Source organism: Catharus ustulatus, chromosome 25 (genome assembly GCF_009819885.2).
Source record: "Catharus ustulatus isolate bCatUst1 chromosome 25, bCatUst1.pri.v2, whole genome shotgun sequence".
NCBI lineage: Eukaryota > Metazoa > Chordata > Aves > Passeriformes > Turdidae > Catharus > Catharus ustulatus.
This window is the reverse complement of record NC_046245.1, coordinates 6,984,921-7,004,374: the sequence shown is the minus strand read 5'-3', so window position 1 is coordinate 7,004,374 and position 19,454 is coordinate 6,984,921. Positions and strand designations below refer to the sequence as shown.

At 60.0% G+C, this 19,454-nt stretch overlaps 2 protein-coding genes and 1 non-coding gene across 6 annotated transcripts; all 3 read right to left on the bottom strand.

The window, feature by feature from the left end:
- Positions 1-276: 276 nt before the first annotated feature.
- ELAPOR1 (endosome-lysosome associated apoptosis and autophagy regulator 1) lies at positions 277-12,810 on the bottom strand. Of its 4 annotated transcripts, none has more exons than XM_042779992.1 (22): positions 12,660-12,810; positions 10,570-10,690; positions 9,403-9,595; positions 8,165-8,312; positions 7,569-7,649; positions 7,223-7,328; positions 6,996-7,145; positions 6,551-6,639; positions 6,298-6,475; positions 5,578-5,706; positions 5,405-5,495; positions 5,207-5,312; positions 4,994-5,131; positions 4,637-4,891; positions 3,849-4,022; positions 3,001-3,166; positions 2,198-2,294; positions 2,021-2,122; positions 1,334-1,460; positions 1,087-1,265; positions 838-1,003; positions 277-650 (listed from the first exon to the last, which is right to left on the bottom strand). In XM_042779992.1, the coding sequence occupies exons 1-22, from the start codon at positions 12,756-12,758 to the stop codon at positions 534-536; spliced, it is 3,012 nt and encodes a 1,003-aa protein (XP_042635926.1). In that variant the 5' UTR covers positions 12,759-12,810; the 3' UTR covers positions 277-533. The 4 variants fall into 4 exon arrangements, with proteins under 4 accessions (XP_042635926.1, XP_032936143.1, XP_032936144.1 ...); XM_033080252.1 differs by having other exon boundaries at positions 277-636; XM_033080253.1 differs by having other exon boundaries at positions 277-602.
- Positions 12,811-15,034: 2,224 nt separating this feature from the next.
- LOC117007369 lies at positions 15,035-15,313 on the bottom strand. The gene has a single exon (XR_004420118.1).
- Positions 15,314-15,832: 519 nt separating this feature from the next.
- On the bottom strand, positions 15,833-17,617 carry TMEM167B (transmembrane protein 167B). Its single transcript, XM_033080150.1, has 3 exons — positions 17,526-17,617; positions 16,855-16,986; positions 15,833-16,511 (listed from the first exon to the last, which is right to left on the bottom strand). The coding sequence occupies exons 1-3, from the start codon at positions 17,533-17,535 to the stop codon at positions 16,429-16,431; spliced, it is 225 nt and encodes a 74-aa protein (XP_032936041.1). The 5' UTR covers positions 17,536-17,617; the 3' UTR covers positions 15,833-16,428.
- Between the last annotated feature and the right edge of the window lie 1,837 nt (positions 17,618-19,454).

Here is a 19,454-nt window from a genome sequence, read left to right as displayed (position 1 = left end):
ACTCTACTGTCCCCTCCTTGGGGGTCCCGGCGCGGTCCTGGTGCCTCTACCCATGTGGGGGACCCAATAACCCCTTCCCTCATGAGGGGGTGTGCAGATGGAAGTCAAAGTTCCACTGCTCCTCCACGTGTGCACCCCTACCCCACCCCTGGGCACCCACTCTCACGCGTGACACCCTGCGCACACTCCCACACCGTCCCCCCACCCATTCTGAGCGCCCCGCACCTCCTATGTGTGTCCCCCCGTCCCAGTTTGCCCACACACACGGAGCCCGTATACAAACTCCACTCCTGTATTTGGCATTTTTGGGTGCTCTGGATGGAGGACATGGTGGGGCACACACATACAAAAGCCGTAACGAAGCTCCGGTCCGAAGCGGGTCCCTAAGGCCACGCTGGGAGGGGCGGGGTGTGGACCGTGGGTATCCCCGCCTTCCCTTCACAGCTGCCCGGGGGCGGGGTGTCCGTGGGTGCCCCCTCTGCCCTCTCACAGCTCCCGGGAGGGCTGGGGGATGCGAAGGTGCCCCCCTCCTATTACAGCTCCTGATTGGTGCTGCTGGATGAGGTCTTGAGCGGGACTGAGTCGAATCCATCCGGCATCCGCTGTGGGGTGGGGAAATTGAGGCCCGGAGCCCTCCTGTGGTGGGGAAACTGAGGCCCGGAGTCCCCGGAGGGGGGGAAACTGAGGCACGCAGCCCCTCTTGGAGTAGGGAAACGGAGACACAGAGCCCCCCCCGGGGTGGGGAATTGAGGAGGACCATCCTCAAATCCCACCCCCACCATGGCTTGTCCGGTGGCTACTCCAGGGTTGTTTCCATCCCCCCACCCCACCCCTCACCTTAGCCGTCAGGGCTTTAAGTTTTCCAAAAAGTGACATTTCCGTGGCAAGGAGCAGCTCGTCCTCCGCGTCTTCCCCCTCCATGATAGCGCAGCTGTCGGGCGAAGTCGCGTCGCTCTCCCGGGCCGCGGCGTCCATCACCAACTTGGAATATTTGTATTCCAACCTGGGAATGCAGGCGGTGCCATCACCCCCCGTGACAGTGCTAACTACCCCCCGTGTCCCCAAATCCCGCCGCCAATTGCTCACTTTTGAGTCTTTTTCCAGAAATAAGCGGCGAGCGCGGCCAGCAAGACGGCCACGCACGTCCCAGTGGAAATTCCCACTTTTAGCCAAAAATCCACGCTGCGGCACGCCCGGATCACCTGCGGCGGCAGGGCGTCCCCGCCGTGGCACAGCCGGGGCTCCCGCCACACATAGGTGGTTTTCTGGTGGGGAGGAAAGAGGGGTCAGGGGCCACAGGAGCCGCAGCCCAGCCCGGGGCACGGGGCGGTACCTGAACGCCGCCGATACAGGCGCCGACGATGGGGCGCTGGTGCGAACTGGAGCAGCGGGGACATCCCTCGGCCGTCACCCACAGGAAATGGAAGGTGCAGCCGTCGCAGGTGCCCTCAGGGCATTTGCTGGGGAGGGGCAAAAAGGAGAGGGTTCACGTGGTGGTGACACTCCAAAGTGGAGAGTACAGCCCCTCTGAGAGTACAGACCCCCCAGGGTCAGGATACCGTGACAGCGGTATTCCCAAAGTGGACCACCCCAAAGAACTATCTACCCATGACAGCAGGAGACCTTGGGGCTCCCCAAACCTCCCCCGGGGTCTCCTTTGTTTCACTGCCTGAGTACAACGCAGGGCGCCAGTGACACAGCCAGGATGACACCTGGGTAAGGGGCACTGACACCATGTCAATGTCGTCCCCAAAGCAAAGCACCTCAGGGACATGCCCACCCATGACAGCAGGAAATGTCTGGATCACTCTGACAGTACCCTAAGACCCCCTCGGTGTCCCCAGTGTCCCATCCCATCCACCTGGGAACAGCCAGGGTGACACCTCAGAGTGAGTGACACCGAAACTGTGACAGTGCTGTCTCCAAAACGAAGCACCCCAGGGATGTGCCCAACCCTGACAGCAGGAGATACCTGGGTCACGCAAAACCCCCCTTGGGGTCCCCAGTGTCCCCTTCCCACCTGGGGACAGCCAAGGTGCCGGTGCCAAGGTGCAGGGGGTCACAGCGCAGGCGGACGGTGCTGGCCCGGCCACCACTGCAGGGCTGTGTCATGTCATTGGACCTGCAGGGGACACGGGGAGTCAGGAGGACAGTAGGGGCAATGTGTGGGTGTCACCCCACTATCACCTGCCTGCACCTGAAGAAGAAGATGATGTCAGGCAGGTCAGGGTGCCCGGGGGGGAAGAGCTCTGGGGGAGACACGATGCTGTCCAGCACAGATCTGGTGGTGACACCTGTGAGGAGAGAGGGGTGTCTCCAGTTCCACCAGGGTGTGTTTCTGTCCTAGTGTCCTAGTGCCACCAGTGTCCCAGTCCTAGTGTCCCAGTGCCACCAGGATATCCCAATCCCAACAGGGTGTCCCAGTGTCAGTCTCCCAGTCCCACCAGGGTGTCTCAAGTCACACCATGGTGTCCCCAGTCCCACGAGTGTGTCCCTCTGCAGTGTATCCCAATCCCACCCAGGTATACCAGTGACAATGTCCCAACCTGAAACATGGTGTCCCTGTAGTGTCTCAGTCCCACCAGGGTGTATTTCAGTCCCATTGGGGTGTCCCTTTGCCACCAAGGTATCCCAGTGCTGCTGAAATATCATAGTGCTAGAGTGCCAGTGTCCCAGTCCCACCAGGGTGTCTGAGACCCAGGGTAGGCCTGGAGAGCCTGGATAAACTGACAGCCACTGGAGTAGGCTACTCTCTGTTCCACCCATGTGTTCCAGTGCCACTGGGATGTCCTGGTCCCTGTCCTGCTAGGGCGTCCCAGTCTCAACAAGGTGTCCCACTCTCAGTGCCACAAGGGTGCCCCAGTCCCTGTCCCACACATCCCAGTCCCACTGGGGTGTCCCCGTGTTGGTGTGCCCACGCCACCAAGGTGTTCCAGTGTCTCTCTTGCCCACGTGTCTCAGTGACCCTGAGGTGTCCCAGTGGAGCCCCCCCCCACTCACCCAGCAGGTGGTCACCCAGGCTGATGGGCTGAGAAGACACAGCTGCACGGGCACCGGTGACATCAGGAGGCACCAGAATGGCCTGGCACACATAAGAGGTGACCACACGGGCAGGGCCCCCCCGACCTGCCGTCACATTGTCAGCACATGAGGCCATCTTCCTGCCCTGCAGGGACACACATGACACGTGTGTGGGGTGGGAATGTGTGTATGAGGGTCTGGCATTTGTGTATGCAGGGCCGTATGTGTGCAGGTGTAGCTGCACAAGTGTCCACGTGTCTGCATGAGTGTTCACATGTGTCTGCACAGCTGTACAGATGTGTGTGTGAAATGTGACTGCACAAGTGTGCGTGTGTGTGTGTGTGTGTGTGTGTGCAGGTGTGACTGTATGTACACTTGTATTTGCACACCCGTGTGTGTGAATGTGTGTTTGCATATATGTCCTTGTTTTTACATGACTACAAGCACATATGCACGTGTGTCCATGTCTGCCCACCTGCATGTCTTTGTCCCATCCCCATGCCCAGGTGTGTGCCTATGTTTGTACTGTGAGAGGACATGCACCCCCATGTGTGCTCATGTTTGCACTTACGTACCTGTGACCACCCCCCCATGAGCCCAAGAGTGTTCTCATACATGCGTGAATGTTCCTGTGCCCTCCTGTGTGTGCCCTTGTGTGCCTTCCCTGGTGTGTTCCCATGTCTGTGTGCATGTTTCCATGGTCTTCTGCCCACATGTGCCCACTCTCCTGAGTGCCCACTCACATGCCCGTGTTTGTACTTTTGTGCCTGTCCCCACCCCCCGAGTGCGCTCCCATGTGTGCACATGTCTGCCCACACAGGTCTTACCTGGTGCCCGCAGAGGCTAAGGCGGAAGTGGTGGCTGTAGGGCAGCCCCTTGGGGGTGAAGCTGGGTCTGGTGCCCACCCCGGCACCCATGCTCAGTGACGGGAACTCAAAGCGCAGCATCCGGCCTGGCAGTGCCAGTGCCAGGCTGCAGTTGTTGTAGCATAGCGACCGCAGCTGGCAACACGGACAGGGAGCTCAGGGATGGCCATGCCACCCACTGGGAACACCCTTGTGGGGACTGTGGAGAGCTGACACCTCCCCTCAAAGACAGCATGTCCACGGTGGCACCCACCAGGGTCACCCACTGCCATGCACCAGTGTCAGATACTGTCACCCATTTGGGGGGGCTGGGAGGGGATGATGTCATCTCACTGGGGACAGCTGGGGGACTGGCATTACCCATCCAGGATTAGACACTGTCACCCACCTTGTCACCCACCCAGGATGGCCACAGGGCTGGTGTCACCTCCCTGAAAATGGCCAAGGAGGGCAGGCATCACCCACCCAGGGTCAGACACTGTCACCCACATTGCCACCCATCCTGTCACCCACCCAAAATGGCTGTAAGGGGCTGGAGTCACCACTGTGGGGACACAGAGTCATGCACCCAGGATGACTGGGGGAGCTGGTATCACCCACTCATGATGGTGTCACCCTCCTGGTGCTAGCCAGTGCCACCATCTGGGACATCCTGCATGTGGGGGAGGCTGATGTCACTACTCTGGGGCCCTTGGCATCACCCATGGGGACACTCAGGGACACTTGGACCCCCTGCTACCCCCAGTTACCTGGTTGCTGCATGTGCCAGGGCCACAGGGGTGGCAGGAGGGTGTCCCATCAGAGGGGTGACCCTGCAGGTAGGTGCCAGGTGGGCAGGGCTGGCAGTTGCCTGAGCTGGGGTCCACAGCACTGCCAGGGGAACACGGGGCACAGGACCCAGTAGGCTGGGGGGCACAGCGGCGGCAGAAGGAGGCCACCCCCCCCTGCACGTTGGTGACATTGATGCTGTACAGCTTGGCCACATCACTGGTGAACCGCCGGCCCTGGCACCAAGATCACCATCACCATCTGCCCCTTGACCCCCACTGGAATTCCCAAACTGGGGGCCCTCCAGCCCTCCCAAAGCAGGGCCCCCTGGCCCTCACCGCCTCGTGGTAGGGGGTGCGCTGGAAGGCCCAGGTGAAGCTCATGGTCGCGTTCTTCTCCACCAGGTAGGTATAGGATTGTTTCCCTGTGGAGCCTGTCCATGTCTCCACCGGAGTGTTCGTGCGTGAGTTGACACCCTATGGGAACAGGGGGATGGTGACACTACCCAAATTCACTGTGTCCCCCCCAGACTACTGTGTCTCCCCACTCACCACCATAAAGTAGAGCTCACAGCCAACGCTGCAGAGTGTCTCGAAAACAAAGGTGATCCTGGCCACCTCTCTGCTCTCTGTGTCCTCCAGCACTGGGCTTGGAGGGCTGGGGACAGTGTGGGGACACTGCTAGCTCTGCCCCATGGCTGTGTCCCCCCTGCTCCCTGGGGGACACCCTTGTGGTGGTCCCCACCTCACCTGAAGCCAGGGACCACCAGTGTGAGGATCATGAAATCACTGTCAGAGGCTCCAGCTGCCGTGTAAATGTAGTCCCCAGCTACCTCCCAGCCTGCAGGGATGCAGTGACACTCAGAAGGGTCCCTGGCAGTCCCCCAGCAGGAGACAGGGAAGGGACAGCCCTCTGCCACTACCTGCAATGCCCTTGTACTCGAAGTTGATGCCGCTGAGCACGGTGGTCTCCATGTTGGGGGGCAGCACATTCCACCACTTGTACTCCAAGCCCAGCGCTGGCTCAGTGCCCTCTGGGCAGCTGAGGCAGGCTGGGGACAGGAGGCAACAGCCCTGCACAGGGGTGGCACTCACCTCCCCCTCTGTCAGCTTGGGGTGCCCTGCTTACCCTTGATGCCAGCAATGGGGACAAGAGGGGACAGCCATGCACTAGAGTGGCACCACATTCCTCTCCCTGCAGCTCCCTGGTAACCACCTCTTGGGCCAATGATGGAGACAGGAGAGGACAGCTCTGTACTGAGGTGGCACTCACCTTCCCTTGGCAGCTCCAGGGATCCCAAGTACTTCTTGGGGACAATAAGTGGGATGTTCTGACTGGATACATAGGGACAGCCCTGCACCAGGGTGGTACCACATTTCTCTCTGTCAGCTTGGGGTGCCATGGTCACCACTTAGGAACAATGATAGGGACAGGATGGGACAACCCTGCACTGAGGTGGGACTCACCTTCCCCTGGCAGCTCCAGGGACCCCAGTTACTCCCTGGGGACAGTGATGAGGGTGTCCTTATTGGAGCCATGGGGACAGGAGGGGACAACCCTGCACTGGAGTGGCACCCACCTTCCCCCCGACAGCTCGGGCTGCTCCAGTAACGCTCTGGGAACAATGACGGGGCCGCCTTACCGGAGCCGTTGGAATAGGAGCCGTAGGGACAGGGCTGGCAGGTGCTGCCGTTGCCTTTGGCAAAGCCAGGGTTGCAGGGGGGGCACCGGGTCTTGACACCCGAGAGTGGCAGCCGGGCCGCCTGCGGCAGCTCCTCGCTGCAGATCTTGGGCTCTGCCCACTTGTACATCAGCTGGGTCTGCCCAGGGGGAGCGGGTGAGTCGGTGGGGACACCGAGGGACAGGGGGACCACCCCAGGGTGCCCCCGCATTACCTCCCCGTCAGCGTCGCAGGCTGTGTGGGTGTAGAAGAAATCCTTGTCCGTGCAGGGGGGGCGCGGCTTGCAGGACCCCGAACCGGGCTCTGCCGAGGGGGACACGGCGGCTGAACCAGCACAGCGCGGGGACCCCAGCGCTGTTCCAATCATGCGAGGTGTCCTTGTCTTCCCTCACAGCCAAGGGGCAGTGGGTGCTCCCTACTCCCCACATCATCTCTCCCTCCCCCAGGGCCACTCCTGCGGCGCAGAGTGCGGAAACAAAGGGACCCCTAAGGTTGTCCCCCGTCACTAGCATAGGTGTCAGCTTTGTAAGAGGTCCCAACACTTTCCCCACCAAGGAATGTCAGGTCACCCCTGCTTCCCACATCAGCCCTCCCCTTCCCAGGGTCACATACTAGAGGGACAGCTCTGGGAGCGGGGAGCCCCGAGTGTCCCCTCTCACCGGCGTAGGTGTCGGGGTCGCAGGGCTGGCAGGCGGTGGCCCCTTTGCCGGAGAAGGTGTCAGCGGGACAGGGCTGGCAGGCGGTTGAGCCGGCGGCGGGGGCGAAGGTGCCGGGCTTGCAGGGGAAGCACTCGGAAGTGAAGGCCACCCCTGGAAGCGGAAGGAGGCTCAGGTAGCGGGGACGGGAGTGCGCGACGCCCGAGACCCCCCTTCCTGCACCCACCCACCTGTAATGCCGATGTTCCTCACCAGCACCGGTTTAGGCACCTTGGACCAGACGGAGTAGGCGGTGGTCCGCCAGTACAGCACGTTGTTCCCGCGGCTCAGCTCCACCTGGGAGAAGGATCCCATGGGATTTGGTAATCCCACTGCCAGGGATGGGTTTGGCTCTATGGGTGGAGGATCCTGCTGCCGAGGAGGGGGCTGGCACCAGTAGAGGAGGGTGTGTGGCACCCCCGTCTGTCACCACCCACCGCCCCCTCCTCAGCCTCATCTTGTTCACAGGGAGGGACAAAAGACGCCGGGGCACACCGAGGGACCTCTCCCCGGTGTCACCTCCCACCGGACACTCACGCTGTGGAATTCCCAGCCCTTCTCTGTCGTCCGCATCCAGCGGGACTCCTCCACCGTGGGCTGGCACTGGTCGTTCTGCACCTTCAGGGAAGAGTGTCAGCGACCCCATGTTCACAGGGACCCCACATGTCCCCAGAGACATGGCCCATGCTCCCAGACACCTTTGCATATTCCTAGGGACCCCTCCTTATGTCTCCACGAATTACTGCCATATCCCATGGGGCTCTCCTCATGTCACGAGGGACCCCTCACATATACTCAAGGTCCCCTTCCCCATGTCGACCTTCCCCATGTCCTCAGAGACCCCTGTCACATCACCAGAGATCCCCTCAGGGACTCCTCTCATGTCCCCAGGGACCCCTGCCGTGCCCCCAGGAACTCCTCCCATGTCCCTAGGGACAAATATCATGTCCCCAGGGACCCCTGAGGAATCCCCAGGGACCCACTCAAGTCACAAGGGACTTTTCCCATGTACCTAGGGACCCCTTCATGTCATCTAGGACCCCTCCATGTCCCAAGAGACCAAACCCTTGCCCCCAAGGACTTTCCCATGTCCCCAGGGACCCACACCCTCCATCCTTGCCCCTGTCACCCACGAAGAATTCGAAGACGATGCTGCTGTCAGGGTAGATGTACTCGAAGGTCACAGTCCCCGACTGCTTGAGGCTCACAGCATACATGAGGGTGGCCGTGCACTCATCTGTGTTGGAGGCCACGTAGTCCCCCAATGGCACCCACGTTGACCTGGGGCAAGTGACATGGCCCCGGGGATCCTGTCACCACTCTCAACTCCGTAGTGGGCAGGACAGGGATTGTAGGGACAGCTGGGAGGGTCCTCAAGAAGCAGGAAGGGGAAATGTGGGGCACAGGGGCTTGGGGACATGGCAGGGTGTGGTGGATAGACACATGTGTCTGGAGAGAATCCCCTGGCCTGCTGAGAGCCACGTGGACTGCAAGAAGAGTGTCGGGTCCCCCTGATATGGGAAGGTGGCTGGATGCACAACATGCTGCTGAGAGTAGGGAATGGCTGAGAGGGCCATCAATGGGGCAGTGCAGTGGTGCCAGTAAACTGAGTTTGGTGGTTGTTGGTGCAGTTGGGAGGGTTTCATGGTTATTGGTACAATCAGGAGGGTTCAGAAGCTGCCAGTACATCTGGGATAGTTTGGTGGTTGTCGGTGTAACCAGGAAGGTTTGGTGGCTGCTGGTACAAATGGGAGGGCTCAGTGGTGTAGTACAACCAGGAGGGTTTGGTGGCTGTCAGTGTATTGGGGACAGCTGGTACAACTGGGAGGGCTTGGCAGCTGCTGGTACAATTGAGAGGCCTTGATGGTTGTGGTAGAAGTAAGAGGTTTTGGTTTGCTAGTACAACCAGCTGGTGGGAGGTTTAATGGCTGTGGAACAACTGGGAGGGTTTGGTGGCTGCCAACACAACCAAAAGAGCTCAGAGGTTGCCAGTGAGGATCAAAGGGCTGTGGTCGTAAATAAAGGCACTGGCTGGTGGCACAGGGATGTGGAGACCCCTATGGGAGCTGTAGAGACCTCCATGGGAGCTCCATCTCCGAGGAATGCTGATGTGGGGGTACCATGGGATTAGGGTCCTGCCACTTTTGGGACAGGTGATGCTGCTGGGTGTTCCCCTGCTGTGACCAGGGTGCCCCTGTAATGCCCTGCTGGTGTCACCTCCCAGGGCAGGATGACAGAAGGATGTCGGGGCAGCCAGGTGTTATGGATGCACAGAGGTGTCACACCCATCCTGCTCACTGTGCCCCACATCCAGTCCTGACATGCCAGGTGCCCATCTGCTGGCATCACAGCCAATGACACAGAGACTCACGCTGTGCAGTTCTCTGCCACATCACCAAAGCTGTCATCCACCTCCAGGTTGGTGGCCACATTAGCGAAGCCATGGGGCACCTCGTCCCACTCATCGAAGCGGACACCAGTGCCCAACGAGTAGGTGCCCGCAGCACAGGGCCGACACATCTGTGTCTGCATCTCCAGGAACTCACCCGCCTTGCAGGAGAATGCTGTCAATGGAGATGGGGCATGGTGGGTACCCTCTGATCCCCTGATGCTCCTACAGCCTCATCACCCTCACTTCTGTATTTCCAAGTGGTCACAGGTGGTGGAGGTGCTGGGATCCCCCATTCTGATCATCCCGCAAAGGCAACCCTCCCATCCATGAGTTTTGGTACTTGACACCCAGCTCTACCCAATCCAGGCAGGTTGTAACCCTCTGCCATGGAGCCGGGGCACCCCCAAGGTTTAGAGGTGTATGTTTGGGACTTTCATCCTGCTCATCCCATCCTGCTGAGTGAGTTTGTGTGAGGGGGATTCTCATATTGGTCATCCCATCCTGGTGCATGTGTGCGATGGGGAGATTTCCATCCAAGTGGTGGGATTCCCACGGCTCTCATCCCATTTGGTGACTATGTGTGTGATTCCCATCCCATACTCATGCATGTGTGTGTATGATTTCAATCCCTCTTATTCCATCCTAGTGCCTGTGTGTGTAGGATTCCCATCTCATCCTATCCTGGTGAGTAAGTGTGTGAGGGGGATTCTCATCTTGCTCATCCTGTCCTGGTGCCTGTGTGGAATGAGATTTCCATCCCAATGTGTGTGATTCCCATCCCTGTCATCCCATTCCACGATGATATGTGTGATTCCCATCCCATCCTATCCATGTGTGCAGGTGATTCTAATCCGTCTCATCCCGTCCCAACACCTGTGTGTGTGTGATTCCCGTCCCATCCCATCCCATCCCATCCCATCCCATCCCATCCCATCCCATCCCATCCCATCGTTTGTAGTTCTTCTGCCCTCCCATCCTGGAGGGATTCCCATCCCACTGATACCATTCTATCTTCCTGTTGCTGCCTGCACTGGAGCCAACAATGGCTGTGCTTGTCTACCCACTCTCTCACTCCCCTCACCCTCATTTCCCATCCCTGCCTTTCCCACCCCTCAAGCTGACCCAGTTTCCTGGTCAGAAACTCACAGCACTCAGTGCCCCTGACAGGGTCGGGCAGGCCAGTGCAGAGTCCAGGTGTGTGTGGTACAGCCACCCTCCAGCGTGAGCCTGAGCTGTCACATGCTGTGTACTCATAGTGGTACTCGGACTGCAGGAGACAGAGAAGAAACATGGGGGGGAGTTGCACCCTGAGATCTCTTGGGCTGCCCCCACATCCTGTGCTCCCTGAGAAGGGCTGCCCTCTGGGCCCAGCTGTGCCTTGAAAGGACAGTTTTGAGTTAAGGTGTGGCCCTGCCCAATGTCCTGCAGTGCCCAGGGCCTGGTGAGGGGGGCTTGGGAGGGTGCTCAGGGTGTGGGGGATACTGGGGCGGGGAGGAGTTCATTGTGGGGGGATGCTGGGAAATGGGGGTGCTGTGGTTGAGGGGATGATCTGGTTGGGGTTGCCCAGGAGCCTTGGAGCAGCAACAGCCCTGCACCTCCTCTCTGGCATGGGAGTGAACCCCTGCACCTCCCCCATGTTCCTGGGAGCACGTGGCATTGTCATGTCCTCGGTGAGCCTTGGTGTGGCCGTGACACACTTTGTTCATCAAAAAGCTGTGGCACAACCCGGATACGGCCTGAGAGCATAGGGGGGAGAGCAGGGGGGACTAGGAGGAGCCGGGAAATGCTGGGGACAGAAGGGGCACCATGACCCCTCCGTCCTGCGCCAAGCCGGGACTGGCTTAAGGCTGGGTGGTGACACCAGGGACAGATGGTGTGTGCAGGGTGAAGGCCACATCTGTGGTGGTGTTGGGTTTTAGAGTACAGGGGGACCTCCCCACCCCCTCGCAGCAGCTCTGGGGTGTCAGAGCCGGTGCTGTGGCTTCATGCTCCCAGTGGCTGCTGGAGCGTGGCAGGCTGATGAGAAAACAACCGCTTTGATGTTTCCGTCAGCTGGAAATGCAGCAATGGGGGGGAAGAGGGGGATAGGGGCGTGTGGGAAGGAAAGAGGGATTGGACAGGTAAAAGGGAGGGTGGAGAAGAAAAAGTGGAGACAGAGAGATGCCTGCAGCAACCGCTGCCCATGTACAGGCAGCATGGAGACACCCCCAGCCGTGGGACGGGGACATAGAGGGAGGTCCCCACCACCCTAGGGGTACCCAGAGGGTCACCCCAACTTTCAGCAGCCCTGAACTATTACATTGCTCTCAGTCCCGAAGGATTCCCTTGGGAAGAGGGTATTTTTTCTCTCTTCCTAAACTTTTCCAGGTTTTTATTAAATCTACATAAATTGTCCTAATTCAGCTCCAGGGTGGCTCTGGGGGTGGAGGGCACCCCAAACTGCCACTGTCACTCTGCTTTGGCCAGGGGAGGGAGAAGGGCTGTCTCCAGTGAAGGACAGGGGATAACCCCTCTGGGGGACTCATCACTCCTGGGGCAGATGCCAGCCCTAGTCTATTGTTTCCAGCTCCGGATCATGGAACACAGACAAAAATAATTGGATCACAGGAAAAAAAAAAAAAAATCCTGGCCCAGATTAAAAGCAGCTGCAGGTCTGAGGAGGGGGGAAGAAAATGGGGGGACAGGACGAGACGGACAACCCACGGAGAGTATTTGGGGGTTCACCCGCTGTCCCCAAGGTGGACAGACCCTGGTGCGTGTCAGTTTTCCTTCACAGGATGCTTTGGGCCACTGTGTGCTGGGCTGGGAATGGCACGTGGCTATTGGGATTGTGCCCCCCGCTCTTTATCAACCTCCCAGCAGCACTCAGGGAGGGTTTAAGGAGACCCCAATGTGTCTATGGGGTAGGGACTTGGGGATGACGATGGCGTGATGCCAGCTGGGGTCCCCAAGGAGAACCTCGGGGACTGGCCGAGCCCTCGGGAGCAAAGCCCCCTCCCTGGAGGGGAGCCCCCAGGAGATCGGCCAGTCCCTCCTCACTATAGGAGACACCCCACCCCCGGTGCCACCGGGACCCCCGAACCCAACCTGTCCCCCCCATCCCGTAGGGAGTGGCTTCCACGTGCTCTGGGACTCCGTTTCATCGGTATGTACGGAGAATTTGGGGGTGGTCGTATGGTGGTAGTGGTGTGTTACCGGTTGCGCCCCCCCGCCCCCGCCATTCCCAGTGTCGGTACCTCCTTGCAGACGTGTAGCTGCTCCCCGGTGCGTCCCGGTGATACCGTGACAGCCAGACACAGCGCCAGCGGCATCCACCGGGCTCCGGTACCGGCCATGGCGGCGGCAACGGCGGCGGCAACGGCGGCGGCTCAGCCGGTGCGAGCACCGGCGCCGCGGCCCCGCCCCCGCCAACGGCCCGGCCTCCGCGCACCTGCCGCCACCTGCCCCCGCCCCCGGGAACGGCACCCGGCATCGCCTCCAGGAACGGGAATAGGCGCCGGGAGAGGAACCCCGCGGGAACAGCACTGTGCATCACCTCGAGAATGGGCACCGGGAACGGAACCCCTGGGAACGACACGGGGCATCACCCCAGGGAACGGGAACGAGCAATGGATCACGAATAGAACCCCCTGGAACGGCAGACACCATTGCCTCCGGGAACGCTTCCCAGGAGAACGGCACCGGGAATCGATATCGAGAATGGACACGGCACAACGCGCTTCGGTATCGGGAATATAGACGCAGGAATGGAACTCCCAGGAACGGCACGCCCAAAATTATACCCGGGAATGGTATCCGGGCATCGACACTGGGAGTGTTACCCATGAGAACGGCACCGCGAATCCATCATCCTTGGGAGTAGGAAACGGGACTGGGAATATAATGCCCGGAACGCGTTCCCGGGAACGGCATCGGGAATTTATCCCTGGGAACGGAACTGGGAATGTTATTCCGGGAACAGTACCGGGACCGTCTCGGGGCATCACACCCCCGCCTCCCCGGAACAGCTCCTCCTCCCGCCCTCCCAGGGCTGGGGGTGGACCGGGACATGGCAAGGGAGGGTCATGAGCTCCCCCGAGCCACCTCCACCCCACCGGGGATTGTGTGCCACTCATGTGCCCCCACCCCCGCCGGCTGTCCTCACGGAGCTGGGCCAGCCCCACTGCAATGGGGACAGGACAGGGGACACATGTGGCTGCATATCCTGGACATGAGGGACACGAGGGACAGAGGGGATATAGGAGCACGGGGGACATAGGAACATCAGGGACACTGGGTACAGAGCTGATACAGGGACACAGGAGGATGGAGGACACAGGACAAGGGGAACACAGGGGATATGGGAGAATGGGGGACAGAAGAACATGAGATACAGGGGATATTGGCACATGAGGAACGAGGGGACACAGGAACACAGCTGATATGGGGCTACAGAGGGGCACTGGTACACAGGGAGCACATGGGAACACAGGGAGATGGGGACATAGGGGGACATGAAGGATATAGGCAATATGGGAACATGAGGGACATGGAGAGCACACCTGATACGGTGACACAGGGAGACGGGGAACGTGGGCATATGAAGGCCACAGTCACAAAAGGACATGGGGGACAGAGCTGCTAAGCCAACACAGAGGTCCCAACTCCGGTGGCACAGGGTCACCCTGTGGGTTGGGGGACACAGGTGACACTTGTCCATCTGTGGTGGCACAGGGATGTCAGCAAGTACCATGGACACGCAGGGACACAGCCACAGTAAGGGATCATGGCTGTCCCCATGACAGCATGGGGACAACCCCATACCTACTATGCCACAGCTGGAGACAGCGGCATGGAGTGGCCATGCTTCACAGCGTCTGCAGGGTCACCTTGGCAGATGAAGCCTGCCAGGTGCCATTAAGCTGGTGACCCCTTCTGAGTGTCCCTACAGCAGGGCCACCATAAGCAGTCACCACAGCTGCTTCTCCCAGTAATGCCAGAATCACTGCTGTTTCCTCACCTCCACAGCCATCCTCTCTTCTCCTCCGTGCCTGTCCTCTCATGCCCATTCTCTGGTCATCATTGTAGCCACCCCTTGGTCACCCACTTTACTGTCCCCTTGTCATGATCACGGCCATCCTCTTGCTACCACCACAGCTGTTCTCCTGTGACCACCATGGCCATCCTTTCATTACTAGCATAACTCTACTCGTCTCCACTGTGGCTGTCCCCTGGTTACCATCATAGCTTTGTCACCACCATGGATATCACCACACATGCCAAATAAAACAAAGGCCATGCTCGTGGTGTCACACGTGTTGTATTGTGCTCATAGGTCTCATTAGAGACCGCAGAGCCAGCAGGGTCCGTGCCCAGCTCACACACAGCCCCGTACTCAGCCTTTAAAGTGCCCCACACAACGGCAGGGTCCGATGAACTACTCCCAGCATGGCACGGAGCGTACAAGGCTGGCACAGACCCCTCAGACCCAAGCACGGAGCTGGGTGCAGGGCCAGCTTGTCGCCTCCCCACGTGGTCTGGCGCTGGAAGGGCCGGAATGAAGCCGGGGCGTTTCGTTTCCCGTCGCTGTCGGGGCCGGGTCGGTGCCGGCCCCGGGGCTGCAGACGTGGGCGCGGGTCAGAATCGCAGGGCGCTCATCGGCCGTGGCCTCGCCTATCTGATCGACTCATCCCGCCCGGCCCAGCCGCACAGCGCCCGAGGGCTTCGCGGCGCTTTCTTCTCACTTCGGCCCGGCGAAGCCCGGCCGATCGAATAAGATCAACGTGTAGGGGAAGGAAGGCGGCTGGCGCTACGCACACGCACACACAAACACACACACACACAGAAACACACACGCGCGCCCGCGTACACACACACAGACACACACACAGACACACACACGGGCACACACAGAGCCACCGCCACAATCACCCGCCACTTCCGGTCCTGTCCTAGATATACCGTAGCCGCGCGGGGCACGACGGGAATGTGCCACAGCTATCAGGGCGCCCCCGCCCGACCGGAGGACTGCCCCGCTCCACGTCTCCCGCGCATGCGCGCGCGCGCGCACGCACCCATGCGCAGGCGGGGCCGGGCACACTCACCTGGGGGAGGGCACAGCCTTTCACTGAGGGGCTGCATCGCTCCCGGCCCCAGAGAGCTGGACGAACCGGGCCGGGAGGCTCCACTCAACAACTCCCCACTGCACAGCCGCCCCTCCCACTTTGCACAAATCCTCCCCACCCCAGGACCCCCATAACTATGGGAGTCCTCCATCCCATAGGAGCCAGCCTCCAAGGATGTCCTCACACACACCCAATGGGACCCTCAACCCACACCACAGGACACCCAATAAGGGCACCTACCCCATAGGACCCCTCCAAAATCCCACAGGAGGCCCCCCAACCCCACAGGACCCCCAGGCCAGCACTGCCACAAAGGAACCCCCACTTTATTTGTATGTGGTGGTCCAGTATTTACAACCCGGGGGGGTCACCAATCCCCCACTGCAGAAGGAGACCCCCCCTGAGGGGCCCCCACGCTACAGGAGCATAGGAAAATCCCATGGAGCATAGGAAAATCCCATGGATGGGGCAGGCCCTACTTGGCCCCCACAGCCTGCTATGGTATCACTAGGATCCTGCTCAGCATCAAGAGAAGGGGCTCACAAGGCAGAGTTGAGTCCCCGAGTCCTGGGGGTCCCTTCACCCACTTCTCTACAGAATTCATGACAAATCCTTTTCCAACAGTCTAAAGGTGCCCTGTTGGCCCCCCCAGCTGCCCTTGGTGCGTTCACGGAGGCTGACGGGCCATGATGGTCCCTGGGTTGCCACTCGCAGGATCCAGGTTGCTGCCAGGGGCAGGACTGGGGGTGGTTCAGGGTCAGTACCGGGATCTGTGGTTGGTACTGGGACACTGGGATCAGTACCAGGGTTTCTGGTCCATACTGGGGGTCTTCAGAATCAGTCACAAGATCTCTAGTCAGTCCCAGGGTCTCTCTCATGTCACCAGCAGCTCCTCACGTGGTCACTTTCCCACAAGGACGTAGAAGGCCATGAGAAGACAGGACACGGACACAGCCACATGCAGACGGGTCCCAATCACAGCAGCTGCAGGTGGGACAGGGTGGGGTGAGGCCCCGTGTCCCTGTCCCAGATCCATCCTGAATCCCCATGAGCCCATCCCAGACCCCATGTTCCCATCCCAAACCCCACTGTTCCCATTCCCAATAACCCTGTGTCCCTAGCCCACACCTCAAAACCCCCATCCCAGACCTCTGTCTGTGTCCCCACCCCAGATCTGCGTGTCCCCATCCTGGACTCAATGCCCCTGTCCCAGACCCGACCCCAGCGATCCCAGCATCCTCATCCTGTACCCCAGTGTTCCAAGTGCCCTCATCCCAATGTTCCCAGCAACCCCGTCCCATATTCCAGTGTCCACAGTGTCCCTCACCCTTGTGGCAGACTCCCCATATCCCCCTGCGCTCGGACAGGAGCCAGGTGCGCAGTCGGGGCACCTTCCGCAGGTACGCGCAAGTGCAAACCAGCAGCAGCCCGAACACCAGGAGCCCGTCCAGGGAGTAAACTGCGGGGAGGTCGGGGAGGGGTCAGCGATCTCTCCGGACCCCTACCCAACCCCCTCCAAGAGGACCCCCTCTATCTCTGCCCCTATGAGGGGATGCAGACTCCCCAGGATCCCCCTAAAAAGGGACGCAGACTTCCCAGTATCCCCACCGAAAGCACTCAGAACTCCCAGTATTCCGTCCCCAAAGTGACACTCTCCCAGAAGCTCCTCCCAGTACCTCCCTCACGTCAGCCCCGTCTCCCCCGCCGCCCGCCGGTACCTGAGTGTTCCCCCAGGGTGTCCAATCAGACCCCCGCCTTCGGAACCCCCAAAAGTCCCCGTTTCCCCCACTCCCCTCCCTTTGAGGCCCCGGACCCGCCCGGACTTCCCGGTCCGTCCATTCCCTAGTTCCCACCACCAGTCATGGAGGCCCCCTGGACCCTCCCGTCCGCCCACAACTCCTCGTTCCCCGTTCCCCGTTCCAGTACTGGTTATGCCAGCCCCCGGTTCTCCCCAGGCCCGTCATGGTACCCTCTGACCCCCAGGCCACCCGTTCCCACCGTTGGTCATGGCGCCCCCGGACCCTCCCGGGACTCCGCGGCGCCAACGCGACAGCGGAAGCGGGCGACAGGCGCGGCTAGACGAGCGCCGACCCGCCCCACGCAGTCCTGAGGAGCAGGCGGCCTCAATCGAGCGCCTATTGGAGGAGGTGCGTGTGCAGAGCCAGTATGGCCCGGTGCGCGCCCAGCAGCACCAGTACACCCGAGCGCAACCAACGCCCGCTCTACCCAGGAGCTGCCTGTGCACTCAACCGTGTGTGACAAGTCCCCATGTGAGGGGTCCCGATGACCCCTCAGTATTCCCAGTAACCTCCCCCAGTCCTTCCAGTAACCCCCCAGTCCCCATTCCAGTTTTCCCAGTAACACACCAGTATCCCAGTAATCCCCAGTCCCCAATGCAACCAGACCCCAGTCACTCCCGGATTCCCCAGTAACTCACAATCTCCCCATAACCTTCCAGTGCCCAGTGCTCATCCCAGCCCCCAGTAAGCCCCGGTCTTCCCAGTACCTCTCCAGTGCAACCAGTCCCCATGGCAGTGACCCAGTAACCCACCAGTACTCCCACTAGCCCTCAGTCCTCCCAGTAGCTCAATATCACCCAAGTGCAACCTGTCTTCATTCCAGCCCTCAGTGAGTTCCAGTCCTCCCAGTAAGCCCCAGTGCACCCAGTAACTCCTGTACCTCTCATAACATCCAGTGCATCCAATCCCCAGCCCAGTTTCTCCAGTAACCTTTAGTCCCCACAGTAACCCACACAATCCAGTGTTCCCAGTGTACCCAACACCAATGTTCCCAGTGCTCATAGCAATCCTCAGGGTTCTCAGTGCCCATCAGTAGTCCCTGTGTTTCCAGTGCCCCCAGCAGACTCCAGTGCCCCAAGTTGACCCAGTCTTCCCAGTGACACCAGTATCCTGTGTTCCCAGTGCCTCCAGTGGCACCAATGTTCTCACAGTGGTCCTGGTGCCCCCAGCAATCCCTAGAGCTCCCAGTGTTCCTAGGACCCCCATCAAACCTAAGGCTCTCAGTGTTCCCATTACCCCCAGCAGCCCCAGCAGTCCCAGCGCTCCCAGCAAACCCTTTGCTCCCAGTAAACCCAGTGTTCCCAATATGCTCAGTGTTCCCAGTGCTCCCCAAGAGAGTCTGGTGTTCCCAGCAGGCTCCAGTGCCTGTCCAGTGCCAGGTGCTCAGCCTGAAGACTCCTCGCCCTCCTTAGGTTCCAGAGCTAATGAGGAGCATATCCGTTGGAGAATATCCATTCTCCTCCAGCTCCCTTGCACCCAGCCACCATGGCCAGCTGCAGCTCCCAATGGGAGGGACACTGGGGGTCGATTTGATCCCTACTAGCAACAACTTTGCTGAGGTGACGACAAAACCTTGAGGAGCAGCACAGTTCTGGGTGGGTGCTGGCACTAGGACGTGGGGCTGCGAGACCCAGGGGAATGGGGATGGGGTGTGATGGATACCCCAAGGACAATGAGGATGCCAGGGGTGATGGAGATCATCCATCTCTCCATTCATATGTCCTTGTATACTCCAATACTCCATCCCTCCACCATTCTTCCCTCCTCCATCCATCCCTGCATCCCTGCATCCATCCATCCATCCATCCATCCATCCATCCATCCATCCATCCATCCATCCATCCATCCATCCATCCATCCTCCACATGTCCATCCAGTTATATCCTTTCCCGGGGACAGCCAAGTGTTGATCAGGCTGCTGGGGCAGTTGGGCTGAGTAATGTCCAAGGAACTTAAGGAGTGGCCAAAGGAAGCTGGACGGGGTGGACATGAGTCAAGGGATGGCCAGCAGTGACCAGGTCATGGTGACAGCTGGAAGGAATACCGGTGTCAGGAGACAACTGGGTCATGAGGAGGGCTGGGGAAATCCCAAGCAGGGTCCCTGGCTGCCCCTCCTGCTCATGCTCTG